The 13,754-nt window shown below is 42.8% G+C and overlaps 1 protein-coding gene across 1 annotated transcript in view; it reads right to left on the bottom strand.

Annotated features, from left to right (window-relative positions):
* ttll5 (tubulin tyrosine ligase-like family, member 5) overlaps nucleotides 1-13,754 on the bottom strand; it is a 51,303-nt gene that overhangs the window by 2,794 nt on the left and 34,755 nt on the right. Inside the window, exons 28-30 of the mRNA XM_069661298.1 lie at nucleotides 9,938-10,136; nucleotides 5,762-5,970; nucleotides 2,141-2,223 (exon numbers count right to left, since the gene is read on the bottom strand). Of these exons, the coding sequence (XP_069517399.1) occupies nucleotides 2,141-2,223; nucleotides 5,762-5,970; nucleotides 9,938-10,136 (491 nt within the window). The remainder of the gene's footprint in view (nucleotides 1-2,140; nucleotides 2,224-5,761; nucleotides 5,971-9,937; nucleotides 10,137-13,754) is intronic.

Raw genomic sequence — 13,754 nt, 5'->3', positions numbered from 1 at the left:
TTTTTCAATGGAAAATGAACCCAAAAAGTCGAACAAGTGGGGCATAAAAACAGCAGAGTGGGTTATCTAACATGATGTTTTTTAACAGTTTGGATCTTTGTGTGCGAGCAGCTGACATTCAGATACAAAGGACTCTAACATCCTGTTGTTGTAACTTACATGTGACCTTATCTACTGGTAACATACCTAATAAAATACATTGTTAAAGGAAAATAATTCACCAAGAAAAATGTGCTTTGAATCAAGCATCCAATAACTTACATAATACATCTGAAAAAGGGGATGACAGCCAATAACTACCTTCCTTTCCCAACAAGGCACCACACAGTCTTATTTTGATAGAGAGAGGCCTAAGCCATCCGTCCTGACATGATCAGACTCCCATTAAAAAGGCACAAGTGCAGCATTCATTTCCTTCCCGAACTGAAAGCAATAAATCTCCTCACAGACGCGAGCCGTGGAGCCCTCAGAACTCCTTGAGAAAGCTTAAAGGGAAGCATTGTAAAACACATGTGGTCGATATAATCTGGGTTTGTAAAGCTTTGATCGGCCCTCATCAAAACACTCCCCCTCGTCTTGTGTCAAAAAATAATCACAGAAGAAAAGGGGAAGGAAAAGTGGGGGGGAAAGGGGTGCAGGAAAAAAAAGTTTTCAGAGGATGAAGGGGGGAGTTGTGTGAGCAAAAAGAGGAAGAGATTAAGAGCGCGCACAAGAGAGAGAGATAAAGGGAGAGTGTGATTAATGATGGTTGACAGCTGATCATAGAGAATGCTCTCCATTTGGACCCGCTCTAACTCCCTGTCACAGTCGATCAGGCGAGCTCAGTCATCTCGCTACAAAAGGTACACTGGGCAGGCAGAAAGACCTGACGCACTCCTAAGCTCCACAAAGGCTGTGCCCCTTCTAATAACACCCTCCTCCTCCCTGCAGAACACCACACTGAGGCTCTGTTTCACTCCCAGTCCCATTCATGGCTCAACCGGCCGTGCTTACTGGTTTTGCTACTGGGATTCTTTTTTTTTTTCCCTCTTCGGTTGAGACATTTTTTAAAGTCAAGAGGGAAGCATCTCCCCCACCCTTTGCGCCCTGAACGATGGAAAAAATGCATTCATGAAATTCAGAAGCTTCTCCCAACGGATCTAGTTACAGTAATTGATGAGTTTATAAGATGTTTGTTAGCCTAAGCCAGCCTGCAGAGTTCGGTGGGAAGAGGAAGAATGAAAAGAAATGTTCTGGCCACAGATGCACGCTCTCTTTTTTGGGGGGGCGGGGGAGGACTGAGTGTTGCGCAGCTACTGTGTTTTTCCGACAAGCTGATCTCTGGGTCGGCTGCACTGTGACGCTCACGTGATGTGATGAATGGTACGATGTGCTAATGCTAATGTATAGTAGGTCCATGGAAAAAGCCCCTTGATCAGACAAACAGATGTGTGCATCAGCGCAAATATCACTGTTACTGCAATGAGCTCAACACTTCTCTCAGGATGGAAAGAGTTGTGGAAATAGGGCAGGATGACAGGGCGCACGTGAGCACATGCACCCACAATTGCAGAGCGAAGCCCATAATACACAGAGCTGCATTATTCCAACTGTTAGTGTGATTTCTGGGGTGCAACTGGACAAGACTCCAGCCTTCCCGCCAGATGGGAAGGCCCCCAAACTGTTCCCATCACTAGATCCTGTTACAAAAGAAAGATCGCTGTCACTGTCATCACGCAGTGCCTCTTTATCCTGCGGCCGTAATCTGACCTCTAGTCTTAGACGCATACAGACTTTATGATCACGGAGCAAATTACCACACTGGAAACCTAATGAGGTCATCACACAAGTCTCTGTTCACTTGTGCTCTTCCAGCAAGGTTGTAATTAAAGCTTGTACACTATTTATTATCACGACAATGTAGTTATCTTTTACAGTGTGCAAAATACATTCACAACCACCACAAGCAGCATGAGCTGGCTAAATATATCCGGTGGTGTTTATCAGTCGTCCATGGGGAATGTCCACTATGCCTGGCTGTAATCACTGACACTGGCACACACGGGCATACCCACCCCCTCCCTCCGCGGGCACTATAGCACCACCAGGCCGAGTTAAAGCACTGTACTGAGCGCGTGCAGACCTGCAGCATGGGACCCACCTGTTTTACCGCAGATGGCATCGTAGACCGCGTGCTGGCCGCTGGACACGCTCCCACTGGCTGAGCTCTCTGCGGACGTCTGCCTGTTAATCAGAGACAAGATAAGTGTTAATGATCATTCACAAAGGGGGTTATAGGGTGACAATGTAGACCGTCTGAGTCCAAGCTGTCTAAGAGTATCATTCTATTTAAAGCTGAATGCAAAAACATGTATATTTGATAATCTAGGGTTGTTTTGGGCTCCTTTCTGTGGGCATGCTGTTTCATGACTCATCCTCTGACAGCAGAAAAGTGGAGTCAATTTCAAATAGTCTCTCTTCAGCGGAGGCTAGTGGGGGTTAAGTGTTTACCGAGTGCCTCTCAGGAGCTATTATGACAAGCAGGGGGCAAATTCCTGCTCCTTGTCCTGGGTGATGTGATTTTCTCATTGGCAGGATTACTGTGGTGATTATTGACTATTTGGACCTCAGGGCATGTGCTACAGACAGAAACAGAAGAGGCATGTACATAATCTGTTTTATAGGGTGAAAAGTCAGTACAGTTGTGTATACCTTTAACTCATACAGAAGTCTGGTGGAAGAATTACACAGCCCCTTTCACATAATCAGACAGCAAACACAAAGTAAACCATTATAAGCACCAGCGAGGCGTAGAGCACACGCGCAGACACGTCTGTAACCTTATACATTAAATCTGTTAAGCATTTTTTAGGGGGAACAATAAATAAAGCTTAGCTGGCATTAACCTCTCGCCCCATAACAGCAGCTTGCCAAAGGAGCATTAACAAGGTAATGAGGGTACACACTGCCTCCTTGTAAGGGGCTGCACAGTTGTTCTTTCATACCATTACACAACCACAAATAGAACTGGCCCACTTTGAGCGTGGCATACCTCGACAGGAAGCGACCCCTTTCATATTGAAAGTGAAGAGAGAAAAAAAACACTTGACCTCCGGGTTCTTCACATCGCTTTCTTTGTCAACAGTCTCTCACTCTGTCATTTCAAGAGCAGCCAGAAACATCTGAACTTGCAGTGTGTGCGGATGATATATAAGCTGAAAGTTTAAAATTTCACACTTTTCAAAGCGAGCTGGAGTTCTTGTGTAAACATAGCTGAAGTGCAGTTTGGTAGTCAGGTAGCTAATACGTCCTAATATCATTCAGACACACCAAAGAGGATAAAGTTTAACCATAAACACACTTCTGGCAGCTTCGGAGTGTATACAGTATCCTGTGAAAATAACTACTGTAGTGGCTGATTAATAGGGAGTGAAAGCAGCAGCGGGGCTGACATTAATGGTGCCGCTGTAATTGTCACCCTATTAGTAATGCCACACGACAGCCTGGGTTTCCGTAGTTACAGCTGCGTCTAGCCAAACCTCGCAAACAAAATACCAAACAGGCTCATTTATTTGTGTTACAAATTGGTCCTTTCAAAGCCTTCACTGAAGTCATACCACTTTGAGTCGTTGCAGCCCCTACAGTTGGCTGCAGCTGCGGTGCGATGATAGACCAGAGAGCCCTGCCCTGCTGAGAGGATACCAACATGAGGAGAATGAGCTTCAAGCAAGTGTTCTGCATGTTAGACGAGGCTCAAAATCAAAGCAAACGTGTGTCCAGTTTGTCTTAATCTTCAAACTGAACCAAATGCTGAGTTAGTTCAATCACTCAACACAAGTCAGCACTTTGAGAAAAAGTTGACTGGACAGCTCTCTGCGAGGATTTTGCAGGACTGCAAACAGAGGAAATCATTTGGCTGCATCAACAGAAATCCTAACTCCGTTTCCTCCTCTTAACAGGGCAGAAAAACCACATGTCATTCAGATGAACAGATTCATTTAACAACTGTCAATGGCCTTCAGGGGTGTATTATAATAGCAAAAAGGCCAGTGCTAATTTGTATCAAACAACAGTTTCATAGTTGAACAGCTGGCTACAGGAAGGTGTCTGGAGGACTGGATAACCTTGAACTGTTTGAGTACACCCAGCTCTGTGATTTTATTATAAGTTGGAAGAGCTCAGGCCGATACTGAGATGAATTTCAGATGTGATTCAATAACAGAGGTATTAAGTTGCCCCTAAAACGAGCGCTGGAAATAAAGGGAAGCAACTTATTATCCCACCATTCTCTGCAAACAATCATCTCTTTTCCCCGGGACGGAGTCGACTTTTCAATTACTTTGTCATTTTTTTCTTTCCCCCCTCTCTTTATTCTTTCTTTTCATTGTTTCCATCGGTGCATTTTTTGGTCCTGAAGCTTCCGTTTTTCCCACACTCTCCCCTGTCACACTGGTCGACCACAAAAATGCAGGACATAGGAGAGTGTGAGGGGGCTCTGGAATTCCACATGCAGAGGGTAAACACAGCCACTGCCAGGAAGACACACACACAGGAGCAAACACAGCACCTACCCGGCTGCCCTAACCTATTCTACAACCCCTACGCTGCCCCCCCCCACCGTTTTAACTCTTCAATTACCAAGTATGGTTCTGTTCTGTCTAGTGAAATGATCAGGTGAGTGTCAGTAGGCCTTCAAAGTTGCAGTAAAATACTTAACAGAAAGAAATTCCCACTTACACAAACAGTATTTTGAAGAGCCTTTCACAGCTGAGTGGGGAGCTGTGGTGTTCCACAAGGATCAGTTCTCAGACCACTACTTCTTTAATACAAAAATACAACCTTTGGTGCATGTTTGGTCAAAAAATGCTGAAACTGAATACATGACTAGCTGACTTTAGATGCATCTATGTAAGACTCAATATACAGTGTTCTATTGGGCTCAAATATTTGAAATACTCATAAAAATCCTCTTAAAACTAGACATGATTCAATTCAGAAACTAAGCACATATAAATTATCAAACTACTATTATCTCCCAAACACCTTATCAAGAGCATGTAAAAATGTGTTAAAATATTCTGCAACCCCTGCGCCACCCCCCCCCCCCCGCCCTTTAAACTCTTCACTCACTGAGTACGGCTCTGTTCTGTCAAGTGAAATGATCAGGTGAGTGTCAGCAGGCCTTTAAAGTTGCAGAACATACTTAACAGAAAGAAATTCCCTTTTACACAAAGAGTATTTTGAAGAGCCTTTCACAGCTTTAACTGTGTGCTGTAAAAAACAACCCTGCCCCAATCACAAAGGTTTGCTGTTGTTGTGTAATTTGGCCAGATGTCGGAGTAACAAAGTACATAAAGTAATTGAGGGAAATAGCTAGCAGTTCAGCACGGTTTCATTCCTTTCCTTTTATTTTTCCTTCTGTGCTCTTCAGCTTATCTCCAAACCAAACAGGATCTTAACGACGCTTGGAGCCCAGGCCCTTTCAATGAACCACTTTCTGTTTACGGTTCAGGCAGAAATCAGGCCTGCGATGAGGTTGTTTACTGAACAGGCAGATACACCCTGCGGCCAAAAGACTGAGCACTCCACTCCAAGTCTCATTAGCATTAGCCGTGTCCCCTTGAACTCACCGATCCCTTGCACTTTGTCTCAATTCACAAGCATTGGCAAAACAATCCCACTGTGTTTAAAGCACTGAATGTGCTACATATAATATGATGACTGTGTTAAACTCCTGGTTAATTTCAATAAAGTTGCATCAAGAGTCACAAATTGGTCTTACTTGATGAGGCGCTTTGTTGCTGTTTTCCTGGCCTGTCCCTCTCTGGCACTGCTGGGCGGCTTTGGGGTGTGAACAGGACTAACACAGGTTTGGATGTGGCTGTGACCGTGACCGTGACCGTGACCGGGCTGAACATGAAAGCCTGGTGGGGTGCAGCTGGATGAGTTTGTGGGAGCCTGGGAGTGTGAAGTCTGGTCTGGAAATGGAGCCTGAGAAAGACAAAGAACAACTGTTATATAAGGTCAATATCATGGAGACAATCAAACAACTTTTGACACTTTTATTAACTTTGTTTAGTGCGATAACTTTGAGCTGAACCAATGCAGCATTTATTGTTCACACAACAGAAATGGCAGCAATAGAGATACAAGCAAGTATTAAAACACCATACTGCAGGGTTGTGTAGCTCTGCTAATGCATCACGTGAAATACATACAGTTTCCAGCAAAGGAGGCTTAATAATAAAATAATAAAGAGAACCTAGAGATGCTTCAGGTTACTCAAAGATGACCTCAAAGATTGAACCGAGCATGGTGGTCAGTTTGTCGGGGATTTCATTGAGCACATTTAATTATGTTTGGGTACAATTAGCTTCTCACTCCGTACGACTTTTCTGTTATTAACAAAACTCAAAATGGACGTCTGATTTACTGTCTGCCATTGACTAGTGTACCTTACTTTAACTCATCTCAAATCAGCAAAAAAAATTGTTACACACCAGAATACCACTCAGGCCCAAAGGTTGTGATGCCTGACAGATTAGTGAACTGGTCCCGAAAAAGCGTGCCTCAATTTCTGGTAGATGTTTTTTACAACAACTGAAATTAAGTGAACAACCAGAATATAAAAAGTCTACAATGGCAATAGGTACCGTTACAGCTTGGTCCATAAATATCACCAAAATATATCTCTTTGATATGACGATATCAAAGTTGCCCCATTAGAATGGGGAGCTGTAGCTTGTGGTGTTCCACAAGGATCAATCCTCGGACCACTACTCTTTTGATATAAAAATACAACCTTTGGTGCATGCATGGTCAAAAAACGCTGAAACTGAATACATGACTAGCTGACTTTAGATGCATCTATGTAAGACTCAATATACAGTGTTCTATTGGCCTCAAATAGTAAACCTGCCCATGACAATCTTCTTTAAAGAGGTTTCAGACATGATTCAATTCAGAAACTAAGTGGATATAATCTAAATTACTATAATCTCCCCAAAACCTTATCAAGAGCATTTAAAAATGTGTGTCCTTGCCCATGTGTAGTGTGTTTTTCTGAAAGTATTTTATTGTGTAGGACAAAATAAATATTAAACAGAATTCCAAAATAGGAATAAGGATGTGCAATTACATTTGGAATGGGTTTGTCATGTGGAAAAATGTAGCCTCTGGCCATTAGGGTAAAATAGCAAAGTGCCTGACATGAATTAAAGCAGATATTAATGAAATGCCATCCAGTATCAAAACAAGTTTAACATTTTTTTGCAGTTGGCTGTACTGGGAAGAAATTCCTCACATTATTTATTTGTTTTTATAAGATCTCTTCAAAGGCTTTGGAAGGGTGAAAATGCTGTTTCTTTCTGACATAATATTTTAAGGCCACATTTCACTCTGTCTCTATCTTTGCAGTGCTGGGGAATGCTTTTCAAACATTCTTTCCACATCTCATGCCCATGCTATTTTCTCTGCAGCTTTATACGGCTATCTAACAAGCTAACGGTTTTCCAGCTTCACAATGCAGCTGTTCAAAGGGGCCGGCAGTGTGACAGGGAATATCTGATGTAATTTGTGTGTTGACAAATGAGAAGCTGAGTTTCCAGGTTGCAAGGCCTATGGCCGCAATTCAGTTTGAGCGGGGCCAGGAAGGGCACCTTTCTTTGGCTGCCAGGTGGCCTGGGGCCAAGCCTGTGGAGGAGCCGGGGAGTCTGCACCCAGTAACTGGAACGTGGACTGCAGCTCCGGAACAGCCCCCTGTCTCTTTCTCTCTCACAGAAGAACACACTCATAAGCAAATGTTTATATCAGCACTCACATTAGATGAAGCTCTTCTTTTTGTGAAACAAGATGATGAACCTTTTTTCCCATAAAAAAGGCCAATAAAACATGAAGGTGAGTTCAGGGATGTTAAAAGCATTGATATCAAGCCCCCCTCTCATACCACTATAGAAACTTCATGTCACGTCTCTTCCTGGTCAAGTCAGATTCCTTGTGCTTCAAAAAAAAAGAGAGTGAGACATTTTTCTCTGGAGTCAAAAAATGGGTGAAAGAGTAATAGAAAAACTGGATGCAGGATTGAAGACCTTAGTTGTAAGAAAGATCACATTGCCAGTCAGACTGTCAGAGGGATCCATGTGAGTGGAACAAGGGTTTAAGCGAGACACGTCTGATTCGATGGTGAGACAACCAAACCAGAGTCAGTCTTCTGATGACCTCAGTCTGTAAGGTTTGAACAACAGGATGACTCTTGTCAAAACCATGTTCAGTTCTCAGTGCAACAAACCTTTTCAGATTGGACAAGATTTCCTTCCTTCGTAGACATCATGGGACAACTGTGATTAGACTATAAAACGAGGTGTAAGGGGGAATGGAACAGGGGAGAAGGCAAAGGATCACTTTCACAAAGTGCCTTGAGTAAGACTCCCAGACCAAGCCAAGACAAATATCACCTCAATTGCATTAATTAAGGCCCAACCAAGATGCTGAAAAAACAATGACGTTAGAGCAACTGCATTACTCAGGACTGATCGGAAAAAATGGGTGCATCCACTCATTCCGCCCTGTAAACTGTCCCATGGTACTTCTTTGTCTCAATCTCTCGCCGTCCTTGGAAAGGGTCGAATTTTTCTATACACTCGGAAGGCGAGTGTATAGAAAGACAGAGGGTCTTTTTTTCTCAAACATTAAACTTGCTGTGGGAAACTACCAAGACCACTCTACCTTTCTAAAGTCCTGCTAGAAACAACCAAATCACATCTGTCATGGCAAGTAAGGCGTGACTAAATGTTTTTGTCGCTACATTACTTCTCCTGAGAAATCCCCAAATTTTATTTGTGTTGCATTTGGAACACAAATGGAGCTCAAATCTGATATGAAATGTACTGGTAAGACTTCTAACTCTTCATAGACTCTGAACCAGGCCTTGTTAGTGCCCTCACGGGCAGCATTCCTTGATTTTTCACCTTCTAATACAAGCCTATCTGAGTCACTCATCCAAAAAATGTAATCTTGAAGTGAGGAGTCATATTAGGCTCTCCAGGAATCAGCTTCTGCTGAGCGATACTCCTACTGAATACCATTTTGTGAAGTGGTTTGGAAAGATATGCTCAAAATAGCTGTGTAAATGCTAACATGAAAGCTTTCCCCTTGACGTGGGCGTATTTTGCACTATTTTGGACGGCACAGTGCTTAGGTAAGGGAATATTTTGTACAGACACAAATATTAGGGTTTTGCTGAGTTATAGCTCAATAGTTCTGAGACGTTTTCATTTTTCACCCATGTGGTGTTGATATTAAAGGTAGACATCAAACAAAAGATGCTCAACAATCCGAGTCTTTTAACTTTTTTTTACTAAATCTAAACATAACATTAAAAGCCTGAGCAGGAATTCAAAAAGTGTGAACTACAATTTTCCACCAAAGTCCATAGGTTCAAGCCCATGTGTCTTAAAGTAACCATCAATTTATTGTGAACTTGACATTGAAGGTTGGCCTTTATCGGCTCATTGTACTCTGAGGAAAGGGCACTGGTGCTCACCTTTAATAATAATAACTGTAGTCATTAAAGAGGGGGTATTATGCAGTTTCACATTTTAAGACATATATATAATTTGACAATGTTGGATGTTCATACTAAACGTGGGTGAAGTTTAAAATCTGTTGGTAAAAGTATGTTGGAGTAATCCCCAGGCTTCTCAGCTCAGTCTGCAGGCTGCTGTAAATGCCAGGTTTCACAGTTTTTTCTACACGATGCACTTTGTGATGTCACAAAGTGCAGCCTCAGTAGGCCAATCAGAAGAAAGTGGGCTTGTAGGACGGTGTTTCTTAAAGGTACAGAGCTGACTGAGTCGTTTCAGGCAGAGTTTTTTTAACTGTAAATTATGCTAAGCTACACCACAGAGTGAAAGTTCGAAATTAGCATAAAACTCCCCCCTTAAAGCACCATCTGCTATACCTGGTGTCTGCAATGACTCTGGTCCAGGTATTGTTGAGACTGAAGTCTTTGCTGTTGTAGTTTCTGGATGGCAAACTGAAGCTGGTAGCTTCCTTGGGTGGGCTGGTAGTGCTGCTGAGGGTTCACCCCTGTCACCAAACTGTAGGCACTCTGCATCTGCCCATCCCAGAGACTCTCTTCAGTCTTCACTGGCCTGCGGCTTGGAAAAGCAAAAAAGAAGAGAAGTCAGTGAAAAGGTGAGACAATGAAAATCGAATAATTCCACCTGGTAATAATGGGAAATATGCTCATCAGCTGTCTCGCTAAGAAATTAGTGAGGATCAAGAGCACTTGAGCACTCTGTTGAATGTGAAGCTACAGCCAGCTTTTGAGTTGCTTTACTGAGGCAGCAAAGACTGGAAACAGCTAGCATGGCTCTGGTCATCGTGGTAGGTAGATTGTGTTACCTGGCACAGAAACAGACTTGCGGTTTCCCCCTGTTTCAAGTATTTATGCTAAGCTTAGATAACCAGCATCTTGATGGGGTTTCATTTTGAGATCACTTCTCAACATAGCTTTCTAGCTTCAGTTGAGAGGAAGGAGTGCCAATGTTGTGTTTTAATAATATACAACAATATTTCCTTCAATTGGGTTAATGTTATTAAATATAATTGAGATTTGTGCTCTCCCCCCTTAAGTGACCCCCCTTAACAGCTGAAGTTTGAAATATTGCAAGATAGTAGAAGCTTCAGTGGCTAAATAGTGAGCCATAATAGCACAGTATTTGCAACCATTTTTTCTGTCACTTATTTCACCATCCAACCAAGACAGAGATGTGACAGCAGCTAATTAATCCTCCAAAAACGACCAGAAACAAGTTAAAAAGACAGCTCACAGCGTCCCTGTCGGTGGCTGTTTGGCCCACAGAAGCCTCAAGTCAAAGTGTGCAGATCGGAGTCAGAGCAGAGGGCAGGCTTGTGGCAAACACAGACTGAACTAAAAACTCTTTCTTTTTTTGCCTCAGCGCTCCCCAAGCTTCACGTTCCATTCACATCACAAAGCCACAACCTGGAAAGCAAACCTTTTGACGAGCTGCACGAGTTTGTAACTGGATTATCTGTCATTAGGAACTAAGCCTGTTTCAGCCTTTTTTTTCTCATTTTTTTGGCCTCTGCTAAAGCAATGAGGTGACCAGCCTCTCCTTCAGACACGCTTACACTGAGCCTATGTGGTGTGCTGCTGTATATCGACAACCTAAGCCAAAAATAACGCCATAAAGAGGCCTGCTGGGACATGCGAGGGAAAATAATGTGAAAAAACAGATACACAAGTACAGCTGAAGAATTGGGGACAAAAGGACAAAAAAGTTGCGTGCAATAACATGTTTCCATTGGTCTAGCGAAAGAGGAAACATTGTAGACTTAAAATAACAAAAGCAGCTTTATTTTTAGACAAGCTCTAAAATTAGAATTCAATTAATCTCGAGCAACAATGCACACTGTGGGATAATAATCTTGTGTCGCTCAAGTGAAAACAGATTCCTGTCCTGTGTGGCCAAACAAAGACACAAGGGATCTTATGTGAACATGCTATCCGCCCATGCATTTCTCAGTTCACATAATGGCACATATATTGCAAAAACAACTGCTGTGACCACGGGCCAATTCAATTTCTGGAAACAAAGGCTTGTCTGTGAACCTTGCAAGGCCAGAGATCCTAGAAACGCCAGGAGACAAACAAAAACTGGTTCTTTGTTTACAGCAGTCGTTTCCTTCAGCTTGGCTGCAGCTTTCACACTGGACCTCAGGGACCTTTGGCGCTACTATTTTATTAGCATACGGCCTAAAAAGGACTGCTTTTCCGGTTAAGTGTATATGCTTTCTGTTGGTGCAGTTTTCGCAGAAGGACCCCAAGGAGAAATCTGTTCAAGCAGGGCCTGTCAACACAACACCACGCAGATCACCACAAATTTAAAACCACCAAGAGCTCCGAGTCCAACGCAGTGACCGGTGAAAAGGAATCGAAAGAGAGGAACACTGTTACATCTGAGTTTCTCATCACAAAAGCACCACATGTGTGGAGCTCCAACTATCTGGGACTTCCCTTCCTGCCGGTTGGTGTCGGCTTTCTCTCCGCTGTGCTCCCGATCCTTTAATATGCTGATATGACTTACTGTAGAACAACACAGCAGTGCGAGTCGAGCACATGTGCCGCATCAATCTAACTCAGCGTGAATGTGGGAAAATGGACCGTCTGAGATGACATCATGCCACAGTATCTCAAAGCCCCTGCCTGGTCAGTGTAAACATCAACTGGCCGAAGAGTGTGATGGTATTTCCAGCCATTAGTCAGTTGTTTGCTTACCTTGTTTTAAAGCAACACCATGACACTAAATATGACCGGTATCTGGGGATTTATTGTTGGTGAAGTCTAGACAGGGATGCTCTGGCTTTATTCTTGTTTAGTCATGTATTTATGGTTCAGTTTTCATTTCCTGTTTTATTTTTATCAACTTCCCTCGTCCCTCTTAGGTATGATGGACTCCACTAGACCTCTGAAGGTGCGCTGAGGTATCTGGCACCAAGACGTTAGCAGCAGATCCTTTAAGTCCTGTAAGTTGCGAGGTGGGGCCTCCATGGATCGGACTTGTCTGTCCAGCACATCCCACCGATGCTACATTGGATTGAGATCTGGGGAATTTGGAGGCCAAGTCAACACCTTGACCTTGTTGTCGTGTTCCTCAAAACATTCCTGAACTATTATTGCAGTGTGCCAATCGACCAGTGTACTTGGTCTGTTTAGGTAGATGGTACGTCCATATGAATGCATCGGTTTTCCTTCTTTGGACCACCTTTGGTAGGTACTGACCACTGCAGACCGGAACACCCCACACAAGCTGCAGTTTTGGAGATGCTCTTACCCGGTCGTCGAGCCATCACAATTTGACCTGCCAAAATCGCTTACATCCTGCTTCCAACACATCTTCGAGGACAAAATATTCTCTAGCTGCTGAACATACCCCACCAACTGACAGGTGACACTGTAATGAGAAAATCAATGTTATTCACTTGACCTGTCAGTGGTCATAATGTTATAGCTGATTAGTGTATTTCTCACCTGTTCCCTTTGGACTCTCAAACTGTAAGCCTACAATTCGGCCTTTTAACTGATATTAGCTATTTAAAATAAAAATATTGTCTACTTATGCTGGGAGTTGGTAACATCAGCTGTTGGTGAGTTTAAAATGACCCTATTTATACTGTAAAGCTATGTAACCATTCAGAGTAGACGTTTATAGACCATTAAGTTGTAAGAGTTTGGGCCACACAAGCATAAAGAAGGTTGTTGCTAATTATTTACACAACCTAAGTGCCAGGCTTTACTGTTGCATAGCTAACAAGAACAAATGACAAAGCAAGTTTGATCATAAGGTCTGTTTAGATTTAAGAGAAAAACAGATCATTTGGAATCTGACCTAACAAGTGATTAAAAGGCTGTTTAATAATGTAAAGTGAGAAGATTTAACATTTAAATTAAACTAGTTAAAGGTCTAATCACAAAGATTTCAGTTGCGTTCTCTTTGGAGATAGACAGTAATTGCGGGAGTACACTTCCGAATTTAACCAGACCACGGTTGGCTCCGGTTGTAACTCGCTTTCCTTTTAAGACTGTTTGCCTTCGTCTGAGAGTCGAATTTGTTTCTTTTTCTTTGGATTTTCACTTATTTTTGAAGTTGTATCTGTAGTCATCGATCTTTTCTTTGTTTGTTTACTGTTTAGTCGCAACACTCGCAGCAGCCGCTTAGCTCCGCCTACCCTCTCTGGCAGACCAATCACTG

This window comes from Semicossyphus pulcher, unplaced genomic scaffold (assembly GCF_022749685.1).
Source record: "Semicossyphus pulcher isolate SPU_LCO1_2020_fin unplaced genomic scaffold, fSemPul1.0.p SCAF_14, whole genome shotgun sequence".
Taxonomy (NCBI): Eukaryota; Metazoa; Chordata; class Actinopteri; order Labriformes; family Labridae; genus Semicossyphus; species Semicossyphus pulcher.
Note: the sequence above shows the minus strand (reverse complement) of the source record. Positions and strands in the feature narration are given on the sequence as shown.